The sequence below is a fragment of the Oenanthe melanoleuca genome, chromosome 9 (assembly GCF_029582105.1).
Source record: "Oenanthe melanoleuca isolate GR-GAL-2019-014 chromosome 9, OMel1.0, whole genome shotgun sequence".
NCBI classification, from domain to species: Eukaryota; Metazoa; Chordata; class Aves; order Passeriformes; family Muscicapidae; genus Oenanthe; species Oenanthe melanoleuca.
In genome coordinates this window covers 17828949-17852029 of record NC_079343.1, presented here as the reverse complement: position 1 = coordinate 17852029, position 23081 = coordinate 17828949, and the positions used below count along the sequence as shown (strand labels likewise).

The window sequence follows — 23081 nt, the reverse complement described above, 5'->3', positions numbered from 1 at the left end:
CACTGCAGAAACCTGGCCAGCCTCCAGAGCTTTAGACTCAATACCTCAGCAGATGCAGGTGGTTTTCAGCAGTCCAATATCTGGAGCACCAAGCCATGCAAATCCACTTGTGTAAACAAGAAAACGGCATCAGCAAATAATGCATCATACCCAAACAGGCTCAGTGCAGCCTGGGACTGACATTTCTGCCAAGCCAAGGAGAACTGAGATGAGATTTAGCATGTCTGACACAAAAAATAGTAATGTTACAACATGCTTCTGTCTGAAAATTCAGTTTCATTAAGTCCTTTTAACTTTAACATTGACTTTCACACACAGACAGAGTGTGTGCCAGCTGGATGACACATGAGCTATTAAAAAACAGGCATGGGCAGCAGAATCCTAAAATATCATCTCAAACCCATAAATCATTCACTCTTAAGACATAAGTGGCATCTTAGCACCAAACTCTTTGCCTGAACAGGATGATTTACATACAGTGCAGCTTTCATGGAAGAATTTTTCTTCTGTCTATGTATGTCTAAACTGCTGCAATCTGAAATCAAATTATCTTCAGCAGGGAAGCAATCCAAACTCCAGCTGAACTTTCTAAGTGAAAATAAACATATTTAAAATGGAATTAACTGTAGCTAAAGGGTAACAGTGTTTCATAAAGGTGCCTGAAGCCCTTGGATGCTGAACATTTTTTATTTCACACTCCTTGACTATTAAACCAACAGGTTTATACCAAGTAAGAAGAATGAATCGATTTCTACTAATGACTCCTCTAACATTTTGTTTCCACAACCAGGGAGAGATGAGAGTGCCCTGTCCTATGTGGCCAGACTTTCTTTAGTTTCTCAAGTCAGCCTAGGACACTGGACATTCCCTTTCCCAGAAGAGGCACCTGGAGGGCAGCTCTGCTGCTGCAGCATCTCTGCAGTCCAGCACTGCTGAACATCCAGCTTTTCCTCCTCAAAAACCCACTGTGGATCCCTAGGGCTGAAAAAACATTTTGGGAACCACTCACCCAACACACTGATGGGCACACAGAGGGTGTTGCTACAAACACAGATGGGCTTTTCCTACCAAGTTGCCCCAAAGCATTTTACACAAGCAGCAAGCGAGGTCTAACGTGCTTGTGCAGTTTATTTATAAATTAGGGAGGTGTGAGTGGAGGCTGAAACGAGATGTAAAATACTAACAAGGAGCTGTCTGCTAGATCTCAGCAGAGCTATGCAGGCTGAGAGGTAAAGCAAAGCAGGTTTCACAGCCAAAGACTGCATCCAGTATTTGGTACTTGGACATGAATCTCTAAAGGGTAGTGAATGTGTATCAACCTAAGTGTTCAGATACATAATTAAGTCAGAAATCATTAGGGCCTTTATGACAGCTCTACAGCACTAAAAGTCAAGGTTTCCACTATAAAACTTCTTCTTCATGCATATAAAAATTAGCTGTCAGAATTATTTCTAGGTTCAAATATGTCTCATAAGCTCTTCACCTTCAAGCAAATTAAACTGAAGTGCCCAATCATTTTTAAATGGCATAAGCAGTAAGTTCTAGGGGGGTTGCAGCCTGATACAATTCTGAATATTCAGCCTTTTAACTTGAATTTCAGCAATTAAGGTTTCCTTAGCAGCGGTGCCTTCACCCTCTCTTCAACTCTGTGCTCACAATTTTCTCATTTTCTACAATTATGGCAAAGGCTGCATTCAGAATTAAGGAGCATAAGCTACACATGCAGGCATAAATTTTTAGGAAAACAAAGGCAGTGTTACCACTGGTTATTGGCATTTTAATGGCTTGAAACAGAGGAAGGCTCTAGAACACCAGCCACTGTATAGAGAGCAAATAAAATCACTCACTACCCCAGAGAGCTCCCAGCCTCAACACTGAGAAACCAGATTTTTAAAATCCATACATTCATGGTCTTTAGTTATTCTGGTCCTTCTATGCACAGAGGTACTTAAAAAAAGAAAATATTTCAAAAAACAAGTGCCTATCAATGCTATAAATAACCTAACTAAATCTTGCTGCAGCTTGTCTCTGGGAAACTATGTACAATCAGGATTATTTTACTTATTTATGAGTTAAAAATATATATCCAAGTGTGCTATTCCATATTTCTCAGGTGTGCCAAGACATGCTAGGTATCTCACCTAACAAAACTGTTAACTATAAATAATGAAAATTTAAATAAAGGAGCTAAATTATGCAGTTGCAAATTCAGAAAAATTCTGGAAAATTCAGGGAAAAATGCAAACCAGGAAGCCCGAATAAAGAATAACAAAAAAATTTTAAATCTGCTCTGAAAGAGAACTTAATTAGTAAATAATTAGTTATAAATCTAGACCATTACAAGGGGAGTTGCAAACTGGAGGGGCTCCCTTTCAGTGGCAAAACCAGGGAGAACAGTTCAGGAGCATTTAAAAAGACACAATTTGCCTTACTCAAATCATGTGTACCTGTGGCTTTATCCCCCTCTAAGAAACACAACTCCACTTTCATGACTGTCCATATACTGCTTAAAATTATATTTATAATTCATTTTAATTCCAAATTATTTTTCTTAGGTTCTTCTTTTTTTAGTTCTTTCTCACTGAAACCATAGTAATTTACTGAATTACTAAATTACTGAAGTGCTGAATCTATATTTAGTCAACTAGTCCCTTCTGCTCAGATCTGTGAATATAAGATGATGAGAAAAATGTCACATGATAATAGTGGAAAAACTAATTTAATACATTTGATTATTTCTTTAAAGAAAAGTCTAAACAGCATTAGCTCCGACTTTTTGATTCCCAGTGCATGATAATATTCGTGCAATAAATCATGCCTGTCTTTTGTTTAGATTTTATGGGGTTTTTATAAAGGAAAAATAAAATACAGATAATGAATTTGATTAAATCAAAACATTATTATTGAACACACACTCTGAAAGGCAAATTGAATAACATCAAGGAGCTTTTCTTGTCTTCATTCTGTCCTTGGTTTCTCTAAATAATTAAGCCTTCTCTGAAAATTCAGATTTTCAGCTAAAGAGAGAACTACTTTGTCATGCTGTACTTTACAATTTGCATGTATTCAAGGCTGGTGGGAGACAATATTTCCAGTGGGTATGAAATTCTTGTGGCAAACAGAGAAAGTACATTGCCTTCAAGATCAAACCAGGACCTCTCCACTGAGATTTCCTCCATTTCATAAAACCAGAGCCACATCATTACTTGTGAGCAAGCACTCACTGTAATTTTCCATGTCCAGGAGAATGTGGTCTCTCTCAAAGCTGTGTTCAAGTAATGCTGTAAGCAACAAACATTTGATTTCACTGTATTCTCACATATTCCCAGGGTGGTTCAAACACTGTCTCAAACCTGTGCTAACAGAGATCCATCAGCTCCCCCTCAGCTGTAATAACAACAAACCAAACTTGAGCACACACAAATGCTTCCTTCCACTGGTGTGGGCAAAATAAAATCAGAGCTTTTCTGCCAAGGTTTAATAGCAAACTTTAATAGTGCTCACAGCTGAGGAGAAGTAAATACATTGTTTGTAACAAAAAACAAACAAACAAAAAAAAAAAACCAACAAAAAAAAAAAAAAGCATAAAGACATCTTCTAGCTATCTGTCAAGGAACACTAATTCTCTATTATTATCAAGTCATCTCTTTAAAGGAATACAAACAGTACTACAATATATTTTTGATGCTTCTGGAATAGCTGCCCCTGCAATTCTTGCTAAGGTATTTAAAGTTATATTTTAGTAGTTTTATGAGGCACTCTGTTCATTCTGTATCACAATCTGACATAAAAAACTGAAACTATTTGTGTATGGCTACAGGAAACTTTATTGCAATTATTGCCATCCCTCTATGTATGAAATTGCTTTCCTCTCATCCTGGAAAAAGAAACTATTTTTTGCTTTGGGGTAATAGATCTTCAGTTACTGATGGAATATCACCATTCTTATCCCAAAGTCACTCTTCATGAGTGGCACTACAGCACATAACAAGTACTTAACACTCATCTTTAGATAAATCTGTTTTCTACCTCTGCTGAAAGGAGGCAATATAATGCAGCCAGGAACCAGTGTCTAACATAGAATAAATAAAAGGTGTTAAAATGTCTTTATCCACCAGGAGATCCAGCATGTAACTAATGCTGAAGTTAATTCTTTTGGGGTAGACTGCATAATTCAATAAAATTTCAGTGCAAACATTCTGAATTCTTTGGAATTTGGAGCAAGTGTGTAAGGAAACCATTAAAGAATATCCTCCTATGCTAACAGGTGCTGCAGGAATGCAGCTGCTCTTGTCTAAGAGGATGAAAAGGGGTCCAGATCTCCAAGAGATTCACCTGTTTTGGAGAACCAAACACATGAGCAAAGGAGGATCACGTGAAGTCCCCAGAAGTCAGAAGATGCTGGGACACCCTTTGCTGGGACAGGAGTGCCCAGCTCAGCTGGGATGCCCTGGGAGGGCCCTGGGCTTTCCCTGAGGAAAGGCAGCCAAGCAGCAAAGCATTTAGAGCTGGTACACACAATTCCACAGTCCTGCAGGAAAAATCCCAACATTCCCCCAAAGCAACCTGGGAAATGACCAGTTCTGCCAATTTTGGGGAGGCAGAGAGCCCAGCTGGGCAAGGAGGAGCCTTCCACCACCGAGACCCAGAGCTCAGCACCAGGCACCTTGGGCACCCTCTGGCACAGCATCCTGAGCAAGGAATGTCACTGCAGAGCTTCTCACTTGCCTAATTTGCTACAGGATAATTTGATCTTTAATGTCAGTGTTAATTACGTTAACTGAGGGGAAGGGATCCAATCCTACCGCCAACATTCAATCCCGGTGTGACTCACCCTGATCCGATTAACTGTTTCCCACACAGGGAAACCTTTTTAATGTCAGGACACACTGAGTCAGGAGGAAATGAGGGAGACAGAGGAGAGAGCCAGCCCTCCATGAGCCTCCCTCCTCCCCAGGAATCTGTGATCTGTGCACGGCTGCTGAGGCAGTGCTGGCAAGAACTGGAAACAGGGAGTTAGATTAATCCAGGCAGGATGCGACAAAAGCATGTAAAACCAATTTCCAAATCCACAAGACTAAAGGAGGATTTAATTTATTTAGCTTTGTATTTCCAGAATAATACCAAATGATTCTTGTTTTAACAGAGTCTGCTTCTTAAAAAGAAGAAGAAAAAAATAAAGTTTTGCTAGGGAAGAGCTGCAAATCCCAGATAATGCCCAGCCTGCCCACAGTGCCATGAACTGCTCCCTGTGCCTTCCAGGAGCTCTGTGACAGCACCCAGCTCCTGCAGCCACCAGAGCCCAAATCCTCTGGTTTATTTCTGTTTCTAAATCAGGACAGACTATTAATATCAAGCCCTCTCAGGCATCCTAGCAAAAAAACAGCTCAAGAAGAAAGGGGGAAAAAGCGTTAATTCAAAAAGTTAGTCACAAAATTTATTCACTGTGGTATGGTTCAATACAAGCTCTGAAAAGACTGATGAAACACGGAGATCAGGCAAAAAAAATAAAATTTAAAAATCACTAAATCATCTCACCTCACCTTTTCTACACCACAGACATATTTTGCCTTGTGTTGAACCCTACAACAGTTTGGTTTGGCTAAAGAACATCCAACAACAGAACAAAGCCATAAAGGAACTGGTTCCATTAATCAGCTTTTCTGTCCTGTGTACTTTTACTTGTAATTTAATGCTGGATTCTTCACCAGGTATCTGTTTTTACGTGGAAACACTGCTGCACTTCATTTTACATTCTATATAATACTTTTGTCATTATGAATGAGATAAGCCCCCCAAGCTGTATTTATATATAAGGACTGGGTCCTTAATAACTCTCTGGGCATCTACTACACAGCCATCATGGTACTTTGAGTTTTTACCACTTCTAAGGAACTATGAACACAAGAAGTACTTCTGCTCTGAGAGTAGAAGGCAATCAGGCTTCAGCCACAACCACAGAGAGAAGGGGTGCCAAGCACTGGAATATATATGGCACTGGAATATACGGCACCTTGGAGAAGTGGAAAGGACAGAACTTCAGCTATTATGCAAAATTACACCTATGTATTCACATAGGCACAAAACCCCATATAGAAATGGACAGCTACACAAATAGATATGTTTCTGTCTGTAGGAAACAGCCTTTACAAAAGTTGTTAAGAAAACCAAAAAAACAAAAAAACCAACACATTTTCCACAAGAACAAAATGATTACCTGTATTAATACCATGCCTTATCTATCTTCTTAGCACATAAACTGAATAATTTAGAAACAATATCCCCTGCAGGGTCTGTGCTAGGATCCTGAGGAACCATGCAGATTTAACTTTTTTTTTGTCACAGGGTTTAATTTTCTTAAGTAGTTTCCAGAAATATTAGTAAAGAAAAACAGGCATTATAATAGAGAAGAAAACCATTTGTATATTTTAGGTCACTATTTGCACTGCTAGCACACAGCAGCAGGTTCCATTTGCCTTGCACTAAGCATGCTATGAATAATTCAGCTCCTTGCTTCATTCTCTAAATAGTTGACAGGGAACAGAAACTTTGTTCATGACCTGTATGGCCTTTTCTGAAGCCTGCCTGTTTATTTAATAATGCACATCACAAGGCCCATCACCCAGGCTGGAATTTATTAAAAATAAAAGCATTCAATAGTGATTACTGACAAATGACCACGAAACAAGTGACTTCCCAGAGCTACCACCTTTTACTAGCAAATAGCACTCAGCCAACTATTTCAATAATTAAATGCTCTCAATCTGCCCTGCACCAGCCCTGGCTCACACAGCCTTGGACAGGAAAGCTCTGGGAACACCTTCCAGCCTGGCCACAATTGTAACTGCAAATATCTGAGCTCTCTGCTAAAGCTGCAAAAAAGAAAATTATGCCCATCAAAGGCACACTGACATTTTCATAGACTCCTGATGCATTCTCAGCTATTGATCCTTCTCCTCACTGTCTCACCTCTCCAAATTCTGATCAAGTCCTGGGCTTCACCTGAAGCAGCAGTAAAATGGGATTTTGCCTGTAGCAGCACACCAGTACTGGGCTGTTGAGTCAAGGTAATGTGCTTCAAAATTCTGGCCATTTTCATCAATTCTGTATTAGAAGAGAGGATTACTGCAGGGGTCCAAAGCCTTGTCACAACTTCCACAGGAAAGACATCCCAAATCACTGTCTTTCTCTAGACTCAGATCTCAGTAAAATACTGCAATTATTGTAAACTACTGTCTGTAGAGCTTTCTCAAATTTCCTGGAGAGAAGTCAATGTGTGATGGGGTCCTGACCCAGTCAGCAATAGTGACCTTTCTGCTGAAGCCTCACACAACCCACTTAATTAGCCAGCATGCTAATGAAGATCGAGCACCCGTTAAAAAAAGTAAAACAAGATCTTAAACTCTTATTTTTAATGCTCGTTTTTGTTTCTGTTATCTTCTCTGCTAAGTAACAAATTTTCACAAGAGAGAAATAAAGACATTAAGCTGGTCAAGAACCAGACACTGCTTTGTGGGGAACCATCAGCACAACTCCCCAGATTCCCCAAACAGGATCAAAAATCACGAGGTCTCCAAGAAAAAAAGATTTCCAAACAATTTTGCTTCTGAGCTATTCAAACACTTTGTTTTGATAATGACATCTCAATTCACTTTTCAAGTTTTATGTTTCCATAAAAAGAGAAAAAGAATGGAAAGAGAAATCTCCATCTTACTGGAAAATTATAGCCTTTTCAGCCTTGAAGAAATACTCATAAACCAAGCAGAGTATGAGTTGGTGTTGTAACTTGGATAGGAACATATGTAAATTTGTGGCAACTGGATGTGTCCAAAGGAAACATCAGCTTACATGAAGATGAGAAAGGAAACACCAGCTTATATGAAGGATGAGACTTGAAAATGTCTTTTTAAAAATCCGCCATTATTGAGACTGAGAGAAATTAGACATACAGACAGAAGGCATTATTTAACTTCTTGGCCACAAACGGTACTCTAGAAATTAAAAAAAGCCAACTTGGTTAATTCTGAAAAGTCTTACACTCCCCAAGTTCCAATATTACCAGGGAAAGCCCAAACTTTTCAATGCAATCCCTACTTGTTTCATTCCAGAAACTCATCAGCTTTCAAAGAGAATTGAACTGAGAATAGAAGCCCCTTAACAGAAGACTACTGCAGAATACCACCATTAAAATTGATTATTATTCAGGCAATATCAATTTCATTATCCCTGATCGATCCTGAGCAATGTTCCCCAGAAACCTTCAGTTCCAAATGCTGCATGAACAGTAACTTAATACAGTAGAGCAACTTGCAGTTAGCTGAATTCAGCATCAGGCTGGCTTATCAGGCTTCCAAACAGCTGTCATAGGTGCTGATGGCAGGGAACTGCATGTCAAAGCACCACCAAGAAGGGCTGAGAAAACTCCTTCCCCTCGGGGCTTTGTTAATTTGATTTATGTGTACAGGCAGGAAACTAATTGCTTATTGTTGCAGTGCCTACCATGGAACTGCAGATTCCACTGAAAGGCTGATCTCAGGAGTACCCATGGACTTCAGTTTCACATCCTGCTGATGAGAAAAGCATCCTAAACAGGAATCTGCCAGTGCTTGGTGCTTCAGAAATTTTAGGGACTCTTTTCAATGCCCTCTGCCATGATCTCCTCTGAGGAGAAATCCACCCTGCAGACAGGAGAAACTCCTGCAGTCGTTCAGGCAATTAGGAGACAGTCTTTGTGCCACTAATTAAATTGTTAAGGGGGTTTGTTCTGCAAGGTTTGTTCCTCACTATCATTATAAGAACATCCCTGGGACCACCAGTCCTGCTGATCCTCCTTGTATTGAGTTGCAAGGACTGGACAGTGAAGGACAACTCTGTCCAATTTCTTCACCCTATGGTATTTACCAAATGGAAGCACAATGAAAACTTCTTGTCATCTCAGCAGGCTGTGTGGCTTTTTTTTTTTTTTTTTTCCCTTCAGGTTCTTTCTATTAGGAAAAATATGGTTTGGTTAAATCTATAAAAATGATAGATGGCAACATAAATAACTCTTTAGCTTCTAAACACTGCCTTTTAGCCAGCATTAGTGTCAGAGCTGCTCAGAAATCTCCAGTCAACTATTTCTGGTTTTCAGGTAAAGTCAAGTACAGAACCCATCACTCACCAAAAGTTTCTTAAAATGGATGGATTTGGAAAATCCATAGATGTTTCACCATCCATTCCAGTTTGTCCCTGGAACAGATAGGATCCCTTGGAAATGTGGAAATTCAAACCTTGGAAATTCAACCAGCACCAGACACCTAGAGGCAAAGGGGAGATCAGGATGTGCTGGGGCAGCCCAGCTGACAGAAAGATTCAAGGCATCATCCTCCACCCCTGAGTAACCCCAACCAGGCAGGAATGTGGAATGCCAGACCTTTAAACAACAAACTATTCCCTCAGCCAGGCTGGTACAGCTCATTTCATCATCTATTAGGGAAAGTAGCACTTGTCACCATTCAGAATTGCTGTTCTAATTGGGACTAAATTGCCCCACACTTTAAGCAGTGATGGTAAAGAAGCAGACAGCTAATGGCCATGGAAATTGCTTCTCTCTAAACCCTAACCACACTCCTCTTAGGAGGATTGTGAGGCAATTCCAGCAAGGTAATCTTTAACTTTAAAATAAGTAAGATTATGCAATTCAAAACTAAGTGATCAGAGCAAAATTAATTTGCACTTTATAGCCTATCAAAAACTGGTGTCACTTTTTCATGGAAAACACGAGGCACTGTACAGCAGCAAGACTAAAGCCATTCATCCAGGCTGTGACAGGGAGTGAATTTATCAAGGGACTTATTACTTATTATGCTGATGTGGCATAATATAGTTTATTGATTCTAATTCATTAACATATCACACTTACTGCTTAGAAAATCAAACATGCATTGCTTAGGAAAATTATTTTAAGGCAATACTATGTACTTAATTTACAAAGGATACAGTTATGATACAAAAAAAATCAGATTTTGCTGTAAATGATTTCCCAAATCAAACATCTAAAAATCGATATATTTTTATGGTTACCATTAAAATAATTTAAAATTGAAAACCGAAAAGAAAAATTGTTCTCAGGGAAACAGGTGGTGGACTTGAAACATGTCCTTTCAATGTAAGTAAACTATAACCTAAGACATTTCTTCAAAAAAGAAAAGGAATATTATAAGCATATGCTGCAGCTGACCTTAACAGGATCAAACTCACACGTCCTTCTCATGCATTATATTGATATAATGCATCCTTTTTTTCATCTAAAGAAACAAAATAATAAAAAAAGAATGAAACTAAGAAAAACTATAAAACAGACAAGCCTTTCTATTAACACCTCTGAAGTACAGATATAACCTCTTTTTTTGGTTTAAAAAGAAATCATATTTGACATAAGTGGCTATCTGAAGCCTAAATTTATCAAGTGTCTGTTCCACAGATAGCACTTGGGTCACACAGGGCATCTTTCTTCCACAAAAGACACCTCTTTATGTTCCCAGAGCCATTCTTCAGTGGGAGGTGGCAGGGGGATAAGTGGGAACTTTCCCTTGTTTGATATTACTCTTATCTGCTCTCAAAAGGGGCTTTGTACTTATAAATACACATTCAGAATTACCATGTGAATGAAGAGAATCCCAAGTGATTCTGCAGAGGGAAGGCAACAGATCCAGGGAGCTCACTCAGCTCCTGGCTACCTGGGAATTTGCCACCATGCATTCCCAGAGATGAGGCAGCCCTGGCTTCAGACCCAGCCTAACTGGATTTAGCATTGCATGTTTGATAGCAACACAAGAAACACCTGAGAGTGATACCCAGGAGGGAATGGGATGAGTTCCCACTGGGATTTGCTTTTTGCACAGCTCTTTTCAGCTGTTGGTGTGACAAGAAACAAGATTTGTGTACAGGGGGACAAATGTGATGATGAGTGAAGTGGTGAGGGGCATGCACACTGCTCCCAGCAGCCATGCAGAGGTCAGGTATAGCTAATAATTAATTAATAGTAGCTGTTACTAGGACTCAATGGGTCCCTACCCAGGGAAGCAGTCACCAGAGCACTCCTTTCCTCACACACTTCCTGAGCAGCCTCTGCTCCTGATTCCTCATTCCTGCCACAAAGGCAATCCACCAAGCACCAGCCTGTAAATTTCACTCAGTCCAAATCCCCAAAACTCCAATTTTCCTACAAGTTCCAGGCTCTCTTTGCTCCTCATGTATGTATTTCACAGGCTTTACCTGCAAAAAAGGTTTGAAGCCCCAAGGTTTTAACAGTACTGATTATGAGGAAAAAGCAAAACAAAACAAAACCAGGTAAAAGTCCTTTTCTCACTGCACTGGCACTTTTGTTCCTTGGCCATGACACACAGAAGAGCAGCTGCTGCCAAAGCCCTTTGAAGAATTAAGCTTAAGTTATGGACAGCAGCAGGCACCAGTGACAAATCAATTCTTGCCAGAGATGGATCTGGGAGATTCTGCAGGTGATATCACCAGTGGAGTAAGGAACAGATACACCTATAAAGGACAGTTAGTTCCAACTGGATGTATCATGAAGGGATTTAAACTTCCCTATTGCTTGAGGAGGGAAAAATGATAGTGAAGGAAGGATATGAGTGAGAATACACAGGATAAAAAGCAAGAGTTGAAATGTTGGAGCTTCTCTGTAGACTGGCTGGAGAGCAAAGTAAAGATTCTTCCCTCTGTGCCCCCATCACAGTTTTAATTGTGGGAATATTTACTAAAAAAACCTGTGGATCTGATAATAAAATGTACAGTTTTGGAAAGTAATTATTGGGTAAAGCTCAATAAGGCTATAAGAATTTTAAAAACATGAGAGCAATTAGCTAATCTGATAAATAATGCACAGCCAGAGTTATCACTGACATCAATACAACTGCCTGTTTCTTTTATTCTTACTATTCAACATGAATCTTTGTTTATCCATTTAATTTACAGAAGCCAACCCCAAAATTACAACCTCCTAAAGAATTATGATAGCTCCACATATTCCAAATAAAATAGGATTGCTTCATTCCTTTTGGTTTTTGAGCAATAAAATTGAAATAATTTTATAAACATCATACAGAGTGAGAAAGAAAAAACAGCACTTTCAAAAGCACTTAAGTGAGAGTAGAAATCTGAGTGTCATTTTAAAAAGCAGCTTTAACAAGTCAGATCTCACTGAAAATTATGCACTGAAATTGTGCATTGAAAATTCATAAACTTGCAGCTTACCAAAACTGGCAGTGGGTGTTTCTGTATTTTTGAAAGTCTCCCTCTTACAACCTTCAGCATTTATTATAAACCATAGAGACTTCCACATGTAAATGGATTAATCCCTTTGGAGAGCAGGGCCCTCCCCAGTGTAATGGTGGTTTTTGGAGCTGCAGACATTCCCTGGGGAGTGCATGGCTCCAAGAACTCAACCCACCTGTCCCAGGAGATAATCTGCTTTCTGCCTATCAAGTTCACCACCTTTATCCATCTCTCTAGCCCTGGTAAGTTCTGCTGGTTATGGATGTAAACTTAAGCAATGCCCAAGTATTCCATGTTTCAATTTCCACCTCTTTTGGATGTGGGATTTATGCCCTTTTCATACTCACCCTGAAGACCTTCTGGAGCCAAGTTATACCTAACTTGAACTTAAATTTTGTCATATATCTTCCAGAAGAAAACTGTAAAAGTTACATTCATGGCACAAACAGATATAATTATTGGATTCCCATCAGCCCAGTGATGTTCGCAGAATAATGAGTGATCTTACCAGTTCTGAATCTGCCTGTACTGTGGAGCAGATTGTTCCTCTTTAAAAACATATATCTGAACAAATGTAGTATTCACACTCCTGAACTGTTTGATTTACTGACTGAATCCTAATAACAATATTGATTCCTTTTTTCTTTTCTGGCCCAGTTTAAAATGCAGCATGAGGAAAAACTCTTCATTTTTCTTGTGGCAATTGCTTTTCCCCTTCAGGAACCTCTGACAACCCATCTTGAAACCTCTGAAACATCAGGAATGAACTCATTTCTACCTTTTATTGCCAACAAAGAAAGCACTTCCCTACAGAGGTTGGGGAGAACTGTTCAAAAAGGCTCACAGAGATAATGTTGACTTAGGCTGTACCATTGATTAAGCAACTTGGCCAAGACCAGTAATTACAACTGTGCTAAATTGCACAGAAATTCTGTTGCATTCCCATTTCATGGGAAACAAGGTGCAAAGTTGAAGGAATAAAAGCCAGCACACTGAGTTTTCTTACCTAATCATTTCTAGTATGTCTGCTGGAAAAAACAAAACAAGATCTTTACATGGAGCTGGGATGGATGGGACTGACAGAAGGGGAGCCCAGCCAGGATCCTCCAGTGGAGAAGCCACACAGGAACACCTGAATATCCCAATTCAGCAACCATGAACACAAGCTGCAGGTATCCTACACCATCACAGAACTGTTTAGGTGTTTTCCAACCTAAGGTTGAGTTCAACCATTAATGCAGCACTGCTGAGTGACAAGGTGGCTAAACCATGTCCCTAAATTCCACACCTGCACATCCTTTAAAGCCCTCCAGGGATGGGGACCCAGCCACTTCTGTTCCTAACAGGGATTGGCAGACAGGCTTCATTCAACTCTCACAGAACCCAGTCCAAATCCAAACAAAGCCAACACAAGTTCCCTGGAGCACCTCTGCCACCTCTTTAGAAGGGCAGAGGGTCAAATCCCCAAAGCTTCATCGACCCCAAGCAGATTTCACCCCAGCAGAAAGCTCCCACCCCAGACCTTCAAGCACATTAAGGTGATGTCTGCTCCAGCATTATGATTGGCACCTGTGTCTCTTAAACAGTTTTTTTTTCCTCCTAATTCATTTACAGGATTGTTAGCAAACTCCCATACCATCTGAGCCTGATCTAAGGAGTAAACAACAAAAATTAAATTAATGTCATGCTCAGTAACATTTAGAAATTGCAAGACAAGCATCTGCCACTTATTCCTAGTAACTCAAGGTACTTTATTCAAGGAAGTTTTCCAATAATTTATATTGATTTTGTCAGGTTTGTGTTTTGTTTTTTTGTTTTTTTTTTACCCAAGCAACATATGTTGCATGTTCTCTACTCTCAGGCCTACACACATCCAGGTTTAAATTGCAGTCACTCTGACTTCTGCCAAACAGATGCTGAGGAAAAGAAACTGATCACAACATGGGATAAAAGCTGTCTCAGACCAAAATGCTGGGTTAGGAAAATCCTTGTGGGCAATGCAGTACACTAAAAGCATTATTTATATATTTATATACAGAATTGATAGGTAGTTGAATTAATATTTTATTGAAATTATGCTATTAAATAGAAAAGAAACCCAAACAAATATTAAGAATTATGTTACAGGATGGCAACTACCAAAGTTTTTTAAGTTTCAAAGTATTTATATAATTCATTTTACTAAATTCCAGATTCTCACCAGTATCCTAGTGGCAAGGTGAAATCATTTGACATGTCATGAAGGGTTTGAAAAGGGATGGTTTTAAACCACCCTTTGAAACAACAGAATGGCAAGGGATTCCCAGTCCCCAAACACAAAATACTGAAGTATTATTCTGAGTCTGACAGACATGCCAGCAATTTCCTGTAATTTGTGTAATACACAATCTTAGGGTTTATTTTACTCCAGTACTTTGGTTGTGATGAAGCCTAATGACAGAATTCAGTTCAATTTACTCTCTGATATACAAAGAAGTTATCTTTTTACATTAAAAACCAATATTTTTCATGACCTGTACCTTTCCCATTATGAAAATAATTAGTTTTGTATGAAGTACAATCAGTTCAGCACATGAAAACTGACATGAAACCCTTCATATTTACTTTTTCTCTTGAATTTAGTAACAGTGTTGGCTCAAAACATGGTATTACCCACTACAGGATTTAAGACTTGGCTTAGCAAATACAATAAAAGACAAATATTGTTACAACACTCCTGTGGTTACTTTTGATGTATTTCTGATCTATTCAATAACACCTCTTTGGATGACCATGACAAAAATCTCTTCTGTCTTCAGGTATGGGACTTCTGCTGCTTCTGAACTGATACTGATCAAAAAATCTGCAATGCATTTTTACCTTTAATGTGAAAAAGGATCTTTGCATTCCAGAAGCCAAAAATAAGTTCATCTTCCCTCCCCATATAGAAGTAACTTTCAAAAGTTGGCAGGAAAATCTATTTTCTTCCACACTCACTGCTACAGAAGAGTGAATATACTCTGATACAAACATGTTTATATAGACTGTCAAAGCAGTGAAAGGATTCCACATGGAAAAATGAATAAAAAATCAAACCCAGTCAAACACAGGTATTTTACAAAAATTTACAATCCTAAAAAAAACAGGTAATAAAGAATAAAAAATAAACAAATCACCATCTTTCAGAGTGCAGAGCTCAATTTTTCCATCCAAAACCCATACAGAATAAAGGTTTAATTTACCATGTAGAGAAAAAACATCAGTTAGAGACCACTTTTGTGCCAAAAATTAAATGGGGATTTTTTTAAAGCACCAAATATTACAAAACACAATATCAACCTTGCTTTTCAATGTGTTATTTGGCAGTCAACTGGATCTAGGACAGCTGTTCTATTGTCTGTATTTCAATTCAATTTGAATTATCTGTGTCTTTCAATTCATTTACATTAAAGATAATAATATATTTAGCAATAGAAGATTATTAAAGCAAAAACCTATTATGATTAGCACAAATTTGCATTATTGTAAAATGAATTTTGTAGATGCTGATGAACATCTCCCAAGCGTCATGAGAAAATTGAACATTAAGAAAATTTTAAAAAAGGTTTGTAAATAAGATTCCACATTAAAAAGTATCAGGTGAAGACTCAACAGTGGTACCTGAGAGCATTTAGAGAAAAAAAACCTGCCAAGGTACGTACCTGTAAATCCGCTGAATGTTTTCAGCTTTGATTTCCTTGAGAATTTCATGGTAGATATGAGGATTATTTGGTTCTTGAGACGCTGGGGGAGAAGGGCATTTCTTGTGGGTGTAATATCCTATCACAATTCCAAAAATAAATAAAATCAGAGCAGTGCAAAACACTTTCAGCACCCGGAGCAAGCTGCAGCGGCTGCTCTTGGGCGCCTGTCTGGTGTAGTGGGAGACGTAGTCAGGGTCCTCCTGAAGCCTCTGGAACCTGCCCTTGGGAGAGGAGGAAGGCTGGATGGGCTCCAGGTGGAGCTCAGGGCTCTGGGGGCTGCCCAGGCGGAACTGGTCCAAGGCAGGCTCCTCCAGCTCCTTCTCCATGTCCCACTCCAGCTCCAGCGCCGTGCCCTGCAGCTCATCGCTGTCCAGGTACGCAGAGTGCCCCTGTGCCCGCTGCTCTGCACTCACCTTCTGATAGGCCATCTTGGTACCTGTTGAAACAACATTTAAAACATCAGTGTTCGTTTCCATACGCACACACAAACAATCTGTTTGTTCTTTGTACCTGAGAGAACGAAACAGACAATAAAGGCCAAAAACTGGTTCTATTTCACTCCCCCCATTTCCACCGTCCTGCCTTCTGTAGGATCAGCAGTCCCATGAACATCATCGTGGGAAGTACATTGTAAGAATATGAATAAAAGGAATTTAAAAGTGCCAATGGCAAACCACTGAAATTATCCAATTATTTTGTCAGTCCTCGAGATAATATTAAAAAATTGAGCGAAGGCTCAGAGTTTCCAAAACAATTATTTGTTACCTGAAAGTAATTTTAAAGCTTAACAACTGTGTGCAACAATTTCATTTCACACACCATACAAAATAATGCTGCTAAAATAAAGTTGAAAAGCTGGAAATAATATGAATTGCCTGATCTGATTCTAAGCACAAGGAAATGATAAATTAAAAAAGAAACTTCAGGGTGACACTGTACTTACATATCAATAAAAGGCTTCCATTTAGATGGAGCATTCTATTATTTACAGGTATTTTAAATGCATAGTTCCTGAATGACTGATGAATTTACTTAGAAATTGTCCCAGCTGTTTTGCTCCACTTATTTTTCTCATTTTAACGAATCAAAAGCACTGCCAGGTAAGTGTTTGTAACAAAATCATTCTTTTAATAGCAAGGCATAACTGTGGCACTTCGAGATATTTCTATGGAAGTAGAAGCCCTCTAATGGGAACTCTGACCTCCAGTACAAACACTCAAAGTCAATTTTCAACAAATCATTTTTGACAGGCTGCAACAACAGGGTGCCTTTCCCCCACACTCTGACAACAGCCATTCCAACACATAAGCATCTGTAATTTAGGGCTTTTCATACATCAGACTCACTTCTCAATTAGAATAAAATTAGGATAAAGATATGAAAACTCTCATAGTGATGAGCACTAGACTGACACCTACAACACTACATTACCACTCCATTTATATGTTTTAAGGCATTTTTCACTCTCCAAGACTCACCTCCAAATAACATTACTACATAATAGAGGAACCCACTGTAATGGCAAAGTGGAATTCAGCTTTTTGAAGCTCTCTGAAGAGAGCAAAGTGCTTGCAAGCTCCCATATAATGAAACAGCCTATTGTCCCCTGAAAGGCTATCTGCCTCTATACAATAGCAATTTACAGTTCCTATTTTCCCCCTACAGCCATATAAATATCCCTCACCTATAACTGTCAGACAGCCTGGGAACAGCCACACCTTCCAAGCCACCATTCCAGTCCCTTTGCAAATCAATTCTTCCAGAGTTTAGATTGTGCTGAACTAAAGCCTCTTAAACTAGTGTGAAAGCCTGCATTATTTATTTAAATAACAACTGCAGATTTAGTCTTTAAATTCCAGCAGAGTCCAGAAATGGCTGCAAAGCCAGACAGCTGCAAAGCTGCTGTGGCTGCCCTCAGGTTTGGGAAGGATCCCTCTGCCTCTCCATCCAGGCTGTTCAGGAAGATATTCAATAATGCCAGCCCTGAAAATGATTCCTGCTGCCCTGAGCTTCCTGCCAAGCACCAACTGGACATCAAACCATGTATTAATATTCTTTGGAAAATTGAGATAACTACTTTTCAAGCTCTTTATCTACCCTTTCATTCCGTCTCCTCTTCTGTTAGTGGAAGGATTAATTTGCAAACCATCAGTGACAGAGATCACTGTAGGTAATATCAGCTGCCCAACTACCTCATCCTTCCAGCTCCACTTCATATTGCTTTTTATTAAAGACTGATGCTTTGTCCTTTAAAGCAAAGCAGATCATCATTGTGTTTCATAAACACATAATTTTAGCTCTAGAATTCCTTTAACAAACTGTTTTAGCCAAATAAGTTAACCCTTGGCAGATTACTATCCATAAACCAGAATTAAGGCAGTTTTTCAGATGCAGTTTCATGGCAAATATTAATCTTGCTGAGCATATAAATGTTGACCATTGCCTATCTGTGGTAGTTAAGTTTTCCTCATATTTATGATATTTTTAAAAAGTGTGTTATTGTTCAATGGAGCATATTAATAAAGGTTATTTAAATCTACATATAAACATATAATAAAAATTCATATGAAATTTCTTGAAATGGTTATTAATGGTTATTATGCAGATGAGTAGTAACCCCATTCCACAGCTCAGCATCTCAGCAATTCAATTCAGCACCAAAACCAGTTTCTTCACTTCAGGGAAAACAAAACAAAGCAAAACAAAGCAAAACAAAACAAAACAAAACAAAACAAAACAAAACAAAACAAAACAAAACCAGCAACAAACAAGCAAGCGGCTAAATGACCTAAAATAAAAATCAATATTCAATCAAGTTTTATATTTGAGGCCAGTCTTTGGAGTATGGGATCTTATTAGCAAACACCTGTCCTTTAGTTAAGGAATGCAAAGGATGCAAGAGGAGCTGCAGTTGTTAACTTCACTTTTTCCACTAATATTTCTAAGCTCGTTGTTTCAGTCCAAGGACACAGCACAACTTGCCCTGAAGTATCTGAGATCACTGCATTTAACCATTCCAAAAGTTATTTTACAAAGGGGTCTCCTGGTTCTTAAGGCACAGATCATCTGTGCCATGCAATCTGCATCACCTGTTCTATTGAGTGTTCAGCTGATTAAAGAAGGAGGCATGACTTCAACATGATGTATTACATGTAGTTTTGGCTTGGTATTGGAAGGAGAAAGAAAACTCTACATATTCACAGTAAGAGTGAATTGTGGAAAAAAATTACAACAGAAATACAGAAAAAAACTGAAGTCAAGAAAAAACACTACAATATTCTAGTTCAGTCCTCTCTATAACACAGACCATAAAATGAACATATTTTTGAAAGACATTTTTGAAAACTTCAGGAGATAGAAAATTCACCCCATCTGCCAGCAAGCTGTTTCAACATTTAATTGTTGTTAAATACATGTTTTATTATAAAGATAAAAGAGCAACTGCAAAATGCCAGAAGTCTGAATATGCACCAAGTGAGCTTTAAAGCCATTCTGCAGGGACAGCAAAGGGCATCATAAACTGTGGAATACTGGACAGAGCCAAGATGATGACCAATAAAGCTGATGTACATTTCTATACTTGCTCTGATTTGTGGGGAGAATGTTTATAGAGAGGTATCAAACCAAAGCTAAATATCCTTTCAATTAATTGCACAGAAGAAATGAGGAGAGTCAGCTTTATCAGAACGTTATTGCCTTAACGAGCCCATTTCAAAACTCTCTGCCTGTGCTTTGACCTTAAAAATAACACATTTACATCCTGCCTGATAGGAACATCTTGTTAGGGAACCACCAGAAACTTCTTTTGACAACTTTCCCTGCTTCAATCCCTTATTAGTGAAGCTTCTGGAAACTACAGAATATGATCTTCATTAAAGGTCCTGCTGTCCCCCAATTCCTCCACAACAGAAAGTTGAGTTTACATGAACATTTTATGAAACCAAGAAGGAAAAAGCAATATGAACATGCTACTGTAAATTGTGACTGGTGCTGCAGTTGTTAAATGCAGCTCATAAATTGCTGAGACAATTAGCAGGCTCATGCACAGCAGGAAGCCTGGTGAGTGTTAATGGGCTGCTCACAGTGAGCCCTTCTCAGGCCACTTAGTCTCACCACTGAAAAGGCAGAGTTCACCCAGGAATTCTCCTAAAGGCATTGTGGCCTCTTTGCACAGTCAAAAATCCAAAATTCCAGGGTTGTTGGCTCATCTCGTTTTGAAGGAGTCTCATTTTTTATTTTCTTCTCAGTATCTTCTATAGGGTGCTTTTCCTCTATGCCCTTGTAATATTTTTGTGCCTAGGAAAACTGCCCAAAATTGACATAATATCACCTGTTTAAAGGGCCAATAGCTGTGTTTATCATGGAACCCAACATCCACTGCACTTGCAAGGCTTTAAAGTATGTATGACAACAAATCAGTACTTTGTTAAACAAAATGATGCCAAGTTTCAGGCCTAGACAAATTTCTTCAGAGTTATAAATCCCTGACAAAACTTGTTTGCAGAAGAGATTATGATGCCCTTGTCAACAGCAACATTACACTACCCTGTAATTCAAAAACAATAATGTGATATTTCCATCACCACTGCCTTAATTTTGTGCAGTAATGATTTCTCCCTTCCCTCACCTTTGGGATGTGGCTTGGCAAGAGCTCAGTTACAGCAGGACAATTAGGGACCTTGTCACTCCATAGAGCCCCCAGATAAAAACAAAACTCACCAGTTATTCACATTTCACTGAAGATGAATGCAACCTGAAAGACTGAGCAGTGCTGCAGCAGAAACAACAGAGATCAGACTGGAGAAAGGTCTGTAAAACACAGCTAAGTTGAATCTAAAGTTGTCTCTTCATCAGCAAGCCCTTTTTGGCACAGATGAATGATGTAGAGTATTGAACCTCTTCCAAATCTCTCATTGATTTTACTCTATCACAAACAGCCATGTGGACCAGGACACCATGAATATCAACACAAAGGATGACCACATGACAGGAACAGGGGCTGTGGGGCACCCTGATTGATAAGATTTGTGCACAATGATGTCCAGCTGGAACAAGAGTTCATTTGCCTACAACCAAATGCAACAGCCACCTGATATAATACCCTATAACACCCTGGGCCATCCAGATGTGCATAGGTACATGGATATGAATCTCTGAATTCCTGGGGTTTGCAGAAAGATTGCAGGAAGCTGCTTCTTCCCCAGCAAGTATCAGGTAACACAAAGGCAGCCTCAGCTGGTCTCTAACATGCTGGGCATGTATTACTAACACAGCTCTTTCCCATTCTCAGACACCTTCAGTTTGCAAACACCTATCTGCCTGAAACAAAACTCAGAGATATTTAATGACCTTAGAGGAGCTAAGAGCACCTGTGATATATGCAGAGTGTACCAAGGAGGTTTATTAAACCTGCAGAGCAATCACATCAGTAGAAATGGCAAGAAATTGCATTTCTTGTGGGACATGCTGTGCTGCCTTTGCTCTGCTTCCAGGACAGCTCTTCCCTCCTGTTTTGGTGGGAACAGCTCAGTTTTCTCACCCTTTGGCTCATTTGCAAACATCAGGATGGCAATGCCAAACAAGGAGAGAGAAGCCACACACACTCACTCCAGTTTCTTAGTTCATTTTTCCACTGGAATCAACACTCAGATGCTGCTGCTCTCCCCAAGCAAGGCACTGGGTAGGACTGGGCAGGATTTCAGTGTTTCTAAATGCAAAGAAGCAGATGGAGAATCAGGACTTCCAGGATATATTGTGCACATGTGTTTATACACTATTCTTAAACTGGGTGTAAGGGGAAGAAATTCTGTCCCACATCTCTGTTCATTTGCACCAGGCTCCAGCCCACATCTAAATCCTCCTGCCCAAACCACCTCCCAACCCTCTTCCTTCCCAAAAAACTCTGCCAAGCTCTGTCCATCCCACCCAAAGCTCTTCTTCCAAAATGTCAGTCTTTCCCTTTTCTCATTTATCCTTACACTGACTGTCAGTACCCTAACCTAATCCAGTTTGCCTGCACAGATATGTTTTTCCAACTTCAAGGTTTCATCAATAGTATATTTTGCATTACATTCCCCCAGACATTATAATTGCCTCTGAAAGAAATAAAATACAAAGCTTTACCAGGACAAAAACTATTATTGGGGCATTTGCATTTAAGCTGATAGTTGAATCTGATGTGAAATAAAATCATTGTAAATGATATTTAACTTGAAAATGCTGACAGCAATAGCTGTACTAACAGGCCATAGCAATTCTTAAGAAAAGTTAATTTTATATGACTCATTTCTGCTTTGGAAATTTTTACATTGCCAGTATTTGGCTTGGGCACGTTTCACTTTGATATTTTTCAAACTCTTTTTTTTCTCTTTAATTACACTCAATCTTATTTAAATTATTATTTCAAAAATTAAGTCATTTAAACTTTGAAAATTTGCAAAATGTACACTTGCAAGCCACTACATTGTAATAAAGTGTGCTAGTGGAAGTCTGTTGTACTTCAAAAGATGCAAACAGCATTGCAAAATACTATGTGGTTTCAACCCACATCTCAAAATGAACAAAAAAACCACAAACCAGAAAAAAAAAATCACAAAAAAAACAACATCACAATCAACCAGCCAGCTAACAACACAAACAAACAAAAGAAAATCAAAATCAAAAGGTCATTTTTAAGGATGAGCTACAAACAAGAAAAACAGGAATCTATCCTCCTCACAGGCCTCAGCTCCTTTCCTGATTTTAAACAATCATTGACAAAATCTTGCAATGAAAACGTTAACACATGCAGTTTGGAGAAATAAAAACAAGCAAATGGAACCAAACAAAAAAAGAAACCACAAACCACAAACAAACCCATGACTCTGGACCATTTGGGATACAATTTTATCTAAAACTGGTCCAACCTCACTGCCCCAGCAGGGCCATCCAAAAGGACACAGCAAAAGATTCCAGACGGTTCTGGGGTATCTCCAGTGAAGAGACTCCACACCCTTTCTGGGCAATCTATTCCAAGTGCTCCAGTTTTCAGAGTTTAGGATCAATTTCTCAAACTTAGCTGGTTACAGAAGACAAATCTTCCTGTGA

At 39.0% G+C, this 23081-nt stretch overlaps 1 protein-coding gene across 1 annotated transcript in view; it reads right to left on the bottom strand.

The window, feature by feature from the left end:
• Positions 1 to 23081, bottom strand: part of NAALADL2 (N-acetylated alpha-linked acidic dipeptidase like 2) — a 298774-nt gene that overhangs the window by 200049 nt on the left and 75644 nt on the right. The window contains exon 2 of the mRNA XM_056498926.1: positions 15954 to 16431. Within this exon, the coding sequence (XP_056354901.1) occupies positions 15954 to 16431 (478 nt within the window). The remainder of the gene's footprint in view (positions 1 to 15953; positions 16432 to 23081) is intronic.